Source organism: Propithecus coquereli, unplaced genomic scaffold (genome assembly GCF_000956105.1).
Source record: "Propithecus coquereli isolate 6110/MARCELLA unplaced genomic scaffold, Pcoq_1.0 Scaffold63, whole genome shotgun sequence".
Classification (NCBI taxonomy): Eukaryota; Metazoa; Chordata; class Mammalia; order Primates; family Indriidae; genus Propithecus; species Propithecus coquereli.
Genome location: NW_012152285.1, coordinates 2,645,841 through 2,655,025, shown reverse-complemented (window position 1 = coordinate 2,655,025; position 9,185 = coordinate 2,645,841). Strand labels below are relative to the sequence as shown.

Below are 9,185 nucleotides of genomic sequence, written 5' to 3'. Positions count from 1 at the left end.
GTACATTTAAATACATAGTAAATGTAAACATTGCTATAAAATATCTAGCTGTAAAAATTGGGACTGATTTGAGTACTTTTCCATTGTAATTATTCCAATGTAATTATTTAGCATTTAATTTATATTGGCAGTCATCATGTATACTCAGGAATGTTTCCAAATAGAGCAAATCCAACATACAAATTATTTTCAAAGTAATAATATTTATAAGATACTAAATATAATGATCAATGAAGATGAAATAATGTTTCATAGATGTGTGTTTAAATATGCATTACTTTTTGCTTTGCAGTATTCTTTTTGTATTTCAGAGTTAGTACTTTCTTTTCCTTGATACTCAAACATTTTTGAATTTGAGTGGGCCCCTGAAGAGCTCATGTGCTGGAGGCCCTATTGTGTCTGATGGATCTGGGTTGAGGGATCCTCCCTTTGCCCCCCAGATCCACTCCCCAATGGTTCCAGCCTGCTCTCTGCTCTGGGAGGCTACTCTACATGGGGTCCTCTTTAGAGTTCTTGGGCCTTCCGGATTATGCTGGATTTGGCCTATGGGGAACACTGGTAAGGGTTGGAGAAAGAGCTAACATTGAGTTTGGGACATTTATTCTCTTGGCTCCCTCTTTGAGAGGTCACCTTGGGCTGACTGTGTCCCTTGATCAAAGATCACTACTTCTGTCAAAGAGACCTGCTCTGCACAATTCTCCACGCTTTCAGGATTTGTATTGATTCTCCAACCCCTTGTGCCTCTGACTCCAGAAATGCTGTAAACTCCAGGCTCCTGCATTCTCTTTTGATTCCCCTACTCCCCATTCACACTTTTGTAATTGGTTCCTTTGCCGTGTGTTTTCTCTTGGGGCCCTGACTGATGCAAGATCCAATGTACGTGCATTAAGCACCACCCAAATTGCTCTACATTTTACTGTTCTCCAATCTTTTCTTGTTCTTCTCAAATTTTGTGCCTCTAACACTGCCTATCCTTTCCATATTTTGTCTTTTGAAATTATGCCCAATGTCCATAGCTTCTCTTACGTATTATCTTTTCATATTCATGAAGATTTTTGATTCTTTATGACCCACTTCTTCTTGTGAACTTTCTCACCATTTTTATCTTTTTTTATGACACTTTTCTGCCCATATTTTGCACAGGTGTCTATGTACTTGTCTTATTCCTCCAACAGACTTTTAGCTCGTTGCCCACTCATCTTTGGTTTGATTTTTTTTGTATCCCAGACATGGTTAGCGTGATAAGTGGCCTACAGGTTTTTAATGTTTATTGAATTGATAGGTAAATATTATATTTGTTTCTATACACAAATTTATAGTAAGGATATAGAAGCTAGTTTTTCCCCAGACCTTACTCTTGGCAAGGTGAGAGATTCTAAGCCTTCCAGAGTTGATAGGTCAAACTCTGAGGGCAGTACAACAGCTATTTTGACATGTTTTCTGATCATTGGCCTCTAAAATACTATACTATGAAGGTGTTAATCTCTTTGAAGTAATAAGAGAAAATTGGAATTGGGAAAAACACCTTGAAATAATCTACTCCAAACCCCTCTTTCTAAGAAAATTGAAGGCCAGTGACTTGTCCAAATTAGAAAAAAATTAGAGGTAGAGTTGGACATATTAGACACATCTCCGTTCTCCACTGTGTTTCCCATCACTTTTGTGCAGCTTAAATGACTGAGGCAGCCACATCAGAGATGTAGAAAGCTGGAGTGAGATAGACTTGCAGGAATGGTCTTTTGAGTACAATGTCCACACCAAACGTGGGTGGAAACTGTACATATTTTTTCTTTGTCCTACATTACCTTCCCATTTAAAGCTTTCATAGCCTCAACTGCATCTTCTCGGTTACTGAAGTGCACAAAAGCATAGTCTCGAATTTTCTTCACCCTCTCCACAGCACCTGTAAATGGAGTGAAAGTAGCCCCATTAGCTAACTTGAGATGGCACTGAAAACAATATCTTTTAGTGCCTCGCTTGCAAGAGTTTTGATTTTTTTTGAGACCCAGTATTTAAGTAAGGATCTCATCAAGAATATTTCATATGTCCAGGTTTAAAATTCTACACAGTCACATATAGTAGTAACATTCATCGGGTGTTGGGCAGATGGGAGAGGGAGGAGAGAATGGGTATATTCACACCTAATGGGTGTGGTATGCACTGTCTGGGGGATGGACACACCTGAAGCTCTGACTCGGGTGGGGCAAAGGAAATATACATAACGTAAACATTTGTACCCCTGTAATATGCTGAAATAAAAAAATTAAAAATTAAAAAAAAATTTTAAAATTAAAATAAAATATAAAATACAATTCTACATATTCAACAATAGATTTTGTTTGTAATTTTTAAATAACATTTATATTCTGATTTATTATAATTAGTAATGGATTTATGTTTTCCACTTCCTAGATTGTGAGATCTTCAAGAGTAGGTAAGGCATCTTACATTGCATCTTATATAATATAAAGGATAGTACCTCATGCATGGCAAAATAGTTGCTGAATTGAGTAGGATTCAATTATTGGTCATCTTATAAACATATATTTCGGTGATTACTTTTTTAAGTTTTATGGATTTTTTTCCCCCCAGAAAAATACTTTATCTCTTTTGTCTTATACAATAGAATTTAGAGTTTTTAGGAGGGACTTTAGCAATGATTTACTTTAAATTTTCTTTAATTAATTTTAATTTACTTATTTTTAACTTAAATATTAGGAAACTATGGTTCTGACAAGGTGGATGAGATTTATGAGTCTACATATCTAGGAACTAGAACCAGATCTCCTATATCCTTATCTAACGCTCTTTTGATTAAAAAAAAAAAAAGTTGTTTCTGAAAGAACATCTAAGAACCAAGATAGTTCCCTACCATGATGTTATGGTCTAAAGATTAGAAACAAGGTAGATATCTACTAATTCTACTTTGAGGAATGTGTTATACAGAAACATATATGCACAAGGATCGTGTATAAGAATACTAGTTATAGCCCTGTTGAAAGAGTGAAACCAAAACAACTTATTGTCCATTTTCATGGGAGTAACTAAATCTGGTACATTTATATCAACACCAAGGAATCTTTAAAGAGAACAAAATAGAGTTATATGTACTTACATGGAAAGAGTCAAGTCCTATTTTTAATTTTAAAAAGTTATAAAATAGTAAGTATAATACTATAGCATTTTTTTTTTTAAATCCCAACCTATATATATGTGCACACACATATAAATGTATTCATACAGAAAACAAACTGGAAAGACAGAGACCACACTGTTAATAGGGGTTACTTCAGAAATGAGACAAGTTGGGGAGGATAAAGGGGACATTCATATTTTTGCTGATATACTTTGGTATTTTATAAATATTTACAAAGTTTATATTATTTGTGTAATAAAACCAAACAAACCAATCTCATTTATTTTTATGTAGAAGTATTACTGAACATGTTGATCACAACATGTAAAAATTTTTTAAAAAGTTGTATCAAAATAGTTGAATGTTATATTTTTAAAATATTGTTGCTTGCTCAATTTTAGAAATAGACCTTTTGTTTAGAGGGAAGGTAAAGTGGAAACCTGTTTAACCACTATCTGTTTAGCATGCTAATTTTTCTCTTTTAGCTTACACTCATTTGGGTGTATTTTAAGAGGCCAGGGAGGAAAGAAAGAGAAAGTCTTCTCCTTTCTTTCCCTATCAAAGTCTAGTTATCTTCTTAGATTGAAGGTCACAAGGCAATTAGAGTTTCTACTCTACCACATGGTTCAATGACTATGAATATCTTTTTAGGGTTCAATGACTATGAATATCTTTTTCTGGGGAATAATCGCCAGCCCATAGTGTAAGGATAATTTAAAACATTGTGATACTTCTCTTTTTACTCCCTTCAGCATTCAACCCTTGACTTCTTATGACAATCGTTATACAGAGCAAAATTGTCTGGCCAGACTGAGAAAATAAATGAAGGTATCTGAGACCACGAAGCATGAGACATGTAATTAACCGAACTTCCAATACGGTCTCTCTTCCTTTCAGTGTCAGGTGGAGTGATTATCGTGACTCAGCCCCATGGTGTGTCTGGGTAATTGATAAGGAACGGATCAGCCAATGATGACCTCCACCTTTCCAGTCTTTGTTCCGTTCATACTTCAGTGTCATTCTCCACCTAGGCTCTCCTAGTCTGTTAGCTCCCTGAGGACAGGATCTGCTTCAGAGGCATCTTGGTACTAATATCATCTTCACTCAGTTCCTGCCTACCACCTTGGACACAGGGGCTACTCAATAAACACATGGAATGAGGGAATGTTGTTTAGTCAATTCACACTCCAACTTCTATCATCCACACTAGCTATGTGGCATTTCAGATGATAACAAATTTAGGTGTTCTGAAATTCAGATATTCGAAATCATCTTGCATTTTTGAATAATAATGCTCAAACATACCTGCTTTTGGAAAACTTAATATATGAAAATTTAGCCTCATAGAACAGAAAATTTAGAAAGTTAGAGTTCGTGTCACAAAAGCTGGTTTTCTCTACAATAGTATTCACCACGTGGTAAAGAAGAAAAAGATCTTCTGAAATCATGATACAAGGAATTGGAAAAATATCACTGTGTTTATTATCAACTTGTCAGCAACACATCGGTTTCCTGAAGAGAAACACACCTGCGTGGCAAAGGAAAGCTTATCACAGGGTCATGGTTCTTTGACCAGCAGGATCAGCTTCACCTGGGAGCTTAATAGAAATGCAAATATTTGAGCCCACCCTAGATGGGGCAAGTGTTCCTTATTTTAACCAGGTGATTCTGATATTGCCAAATTGTTGTAGGAAAATCAGATTTTGTAGAATGGTTATAACTGGAACTTCAGCAGATACCCCTCTGGCTACATTGGGGAAGAACAAACATTTTCAGGCCCCAGTTTTTGTTCTGATTTTCATTTGTTTCTCTGCGTGGCAATATAATACTTTTCAAGTTAATCGTGGTTAAAATGATATATGGTCAAATGTTTGGAGGGAATATGCAGGATCCTCTGAGGGATCTAAACTTTAAACAGAATTTTTAAAGAGTCATTTTCTTATTTCTCTCCACAAATTTTTTAGATAAGTATAGCCTTGAAATAACACATCCTTTCCGCTGGAAAAGAAACTAGTTAGCTCTGCTTTTACCTCTCAAAGTGGCAGATGTATCTGCTAGTTGTTCACACTCTGCAATTCATATTCTTCTGCAGAGTGCTGAAAAGAACAAGCCACAGACCACTATAGAGCCCTGAGAGTTGTTCCAGCAACCCCAGGATGGGCCCTGGAATTGCTGGACACACTTTAGGCTCAAGAGTAAGAGAGAGAGAGGAAGAGGCAGAGGGGGAGAGAGAAAGGGAGGGAGAGAGGGAGAGAGAGAGAAACAGATTTGGTGTTCATTATTTTCATTATAATTAATAAGTCCAGGCACATGTCTCTCTTCAATATGCCAATATGCAGACTGGGAAAGCTGATAACCAGTGACTACAAAAGGAAGCAGCCTCTTAGTAGTTTCTCATTCTAGTTCTTTCCCCAAAGCCACTGTTTTAGTTAGATAGATAGGAAGTGTTATTCACTGTGGGAAAGTAGAAAGTCAACACAGAATGGGGGGAGGATGGTGAGCAATATTTATACACACACATACTAGTTCCTATACCTACAACTGCATCAACGTTCAGATATCAGCTTTCATGTCAATTAGAAACATGAGTCTTCTCTGCACTCCAAGAGTAAGCCTAGCTGTTATTTTTCTGGAACATCTTAAACTCTTTCCATGCATACATCTTACTCCGTTCCTGCTACAGTGCCTGGCACATAGGAACTACTGAAGGAACAATAGTTGGATGAATGAGTGAATGAATGGATTAAGGATGGCATGGGGGCCATAAGTTGTTAAGAACAAGCCCTTAACCAAACGTGGAGTCAAATTTTGGATCTGCCACCAGCTAGCTGTGTGACCCTGAACAAGATACTTAACTTCTCTCTGGGTCCCAATTTTTTTTAAATCTAGAAAATAATGGAACTAATAAAGTAACCTATATTATAGGGCTGTTCTGATGAATAAATGGCACATGCTGTGACAGTGCCCACTGCAATGCCTGGCACATGGTGAGGCAGTCATCATTTGCAGTTTCTATAGTGGACATGGATTCACAGCTGTTGGCATGGAGCCACAACATTATCCTAAAATGTCAAGGAAGCAAGAGTACCTGAGGCTACAGCAAGATAGATTTTTGATGGATCTTTAAAAAGGGAGAAATGACATATTTACTAATTACCTTCACAGCGAATCATCAGCCTGTCATTCTGTTATACCTGAGATGGCACCCAGAGTTGGAAACAGGCAATATGAGTATGTGAAATGAGTATTCTCAGGTGGGTTTAATATGATAGCACCATGGCCCATGCTTATCTACAGCTTAGAGAATTTGCTTGGAGAGTGAGAAATTCTCAGTTATGAAAGGATGATGCTACTGAGATAAATCTAGGCCAGTATTGCCCAGAGTGTGTTCCAAGGCACAATAATCCCACAGATGGTCTGCCAAAATAGGAGATCCATGCTCCAAAAGTGGGAATTTGGGCATCCTATATCTTTTCTTAGAGACTTTCAAAGCATGTTAGAAGGTTAAGGACTCCGGTAAGTCCCATAATAAAGAAATCTGGTTTTTTTTGTGGAATCTGGTATTTACAAACTTATTTGATCATGGAGCCATTTCACTAGTGACATCTACTAAAAGTTTGTAGAATTAATGTTGTGAATTGCTTTGGGGAAACACTCATTTGGACATTGTTCTCAAAATGCTTTCCTTGTCTCAGTGGTGTGGCTCCTATGTGGAGAAGAAAGAGGTGGGGAGTCAATGTTATGGCTTAGAATTGATACTGAAAAGTATTGATAAGATGAGTAGCAAATAATTATCCCCACTCCCTTCCCTCTATTCCTTTCCCTTCCTCTTCACCCAAATAAGTTTCTTAGGATTAATTGTTACCTCCTTACTTATGTACCTAAAGTCACAAGCATATTCCATTGGTTCTCACTTAGAGGCATTTTTCCTCTCCCCAGCGTACATCTGGCAATGTCTGGAGACATTTTTGGTTCTTACATCTTGGCGGTAGGTCCTGGTAATGATGGGTAGTAGCCTGGGATGCTGCTAAACATCCTACAGTCCACTGAACAGAACCTCCTTGAAACCAAAGTTATTTGTTCCAAAACGTCAACAGTAACTGAGGTTGAGAAACCCTGCCTTAGACCTATAGCTATGGTCATGCATTCACTAATACGGTAAGTATTTATTGAGCAATTATTGTACCCCAGGCCCAGAGACTGAATGTCTCAGGATGAAGGAGAAAATAAGAGGAAAAAAGAACTTATGGAATTTACAGTTTAGTGAAGAAAATATGTATTCATTAAATAATCACACAGATAAGTATAAAATTATAATATTGATAAATCTTGTAGGACCACATGTTCCTATTTTCTAATCCAAAGATAGGAATGTGGTTTGAGTAGTCTGCATGCAATTTTGAGAATGAGATAAATAAAAGCTATCCTTATTTAAAGTTATGGGAAGTCTTCTTAAGTGTAAGTGCTTTTAAAGTACATTTTGAAAAAGTAATCTTATATGTATGTCCCACCTGGTTTAATATTGTTGAATTCCTTTTCAATCATCTCTTCAGAGGTAGACAGCATAAGGTTTCTGACATATAGGATTTTCACTGAAGACATTGTGTCTTCATCAACTTCTACTTCTGGCTCTGCCCAGTCCACTGCAATAGGATGTCCCCATAACTGAATTCTTCCTGTTGAAAATGATCACAATTATGATTAATTATGTAGAAATCAGGACAACATCATCTTAGTTTATACTGGTGGCCTTTTAAATCGAACTTTTCCTTGAGGTCCTGAATGAGCAAGAAGATTGGTAAAATGGATGATTATTGCTTTTAAGAGACATTCCAAATAAATACAGGAGTTGTCTAGAAGGGAGTTCTGTGTGACTAGTGGCTTATAGTGATTGAGTATAAAGAGAACCAGAATGTGGTTTGAGATGGAACAGAAATGAGGCAGCAGTGGGCATGTTTGGTTCTTAGGACAGTTCTCACAGGATGAAGGTAGTCAGTTAAGGTGAGACAGCAAAAGGGAGAAAGGAAAAGAATGGATTTAGGGCTCAGACATAGAGTCTGACTCCACAGAACATTAAAAAAGTTTCTAGGAAGTGTGTCTGCTGCTGTTGGAATCTGTGTTGTTACATTGACCAGTTTCCACCACTGAGACGTCCAAAGATGGTGCTTGGATGGGGACTGGGGGTTAGAGTATAAGGAGGGCTCAGGCATCTCTAGTTTGTTCTTTGTCCCTTGCATTTGGTCAGGGTTCAAACTGTGGTTCCGTCTAATCTTCTCTCACAACTTGGGGATCTAGACAAAATTCTTTTAATCCAAATTAAGAAGACAGATGTAGAGCAGACGAATCTGATGAGAAATTTAACTCTTAATAAAAGGGTAATTGTTATCCATGACTGCATATATTTTTGCATTCCTGTAATTACTATTTGTTGAGTGTCTTGTGCATGTTTCCCATTTACTGTCTCAGTTCCTTCTCACAGTAACCCTGTGGGGACAGAAATGCTCCTGATTTTATAGAAGAGGAAATGGGCTTTAGAGAGGGTAACTTGCCCAGACCTGTTTCATTTTACCACCTTCCCACTTTGGTTTTTGATACTCAGCTCCTACATCCATAAACAGTGCAGATCCTGTTGAAGTGATGAGAGGAGGGTGAGAGTCAACTCAAGTTCTAAATTTTATTGGAAATCTAGCTTTTTTATTAGTTGTTTGGGAACAAGCTACAAAGTTTGAAAGAACAAAATCAAGAATTCTTGGTATTGGTAAGGGTTCAGTTTAATTATTACATATGGGAGGCAATTAATTTCAATCAAAATGCATCTTTTTATTCCTTGAAAAGCAGTCAGTGAAAACATCTGTGGTATTGACATGTTAAAACCCAAAGGAAGAATTGACACGACCTAAGGGGTTAGCTGATCCCAGATAGGCTGGTTCCTCATTGCCTCCCAGGGGCTGGTTTTCTTCATTACTCTCTTCCCTTCACTCTTCTCTCTTCCCTTTCTTACCACTTCTCTTCCTTTTCTTTTCCTTTCCTTCCCTTTCCTTTCTATCCT

At 37.2% G+C, this 9,185-nt stretch overlaps 1 protein-coding gene across 2 annotated transcripts in view; it reads right to left on the bottom strand.

Moving 5' to 3' along the window:
* Nucleotides 1–9,185, bottom strand: part of A1CF (APOBEC1 complementation factor) — an 83,221-nt gene that overhangs the window by 10,739 nt on the left and 63,297 nt on the right. For both annotated transcript variants that reach the window (XM_012659761.1, XM_012659763.1), the window contains exons 6-7: nt 7,648–7,812; nt 1,806–1,903 (exon numbers count right to left, since the gene is read on the bottom strand). In XM_012659761.1, the coding sequence (XP_012515215.1) occupies nt 1,806–1,903; nt 7,648–7,812 (263 nt within the window). The remainder of the gene's footprint in view (nt 1–1,805; nt 1,904–7,647; nt 7,813–9,185) is intronic.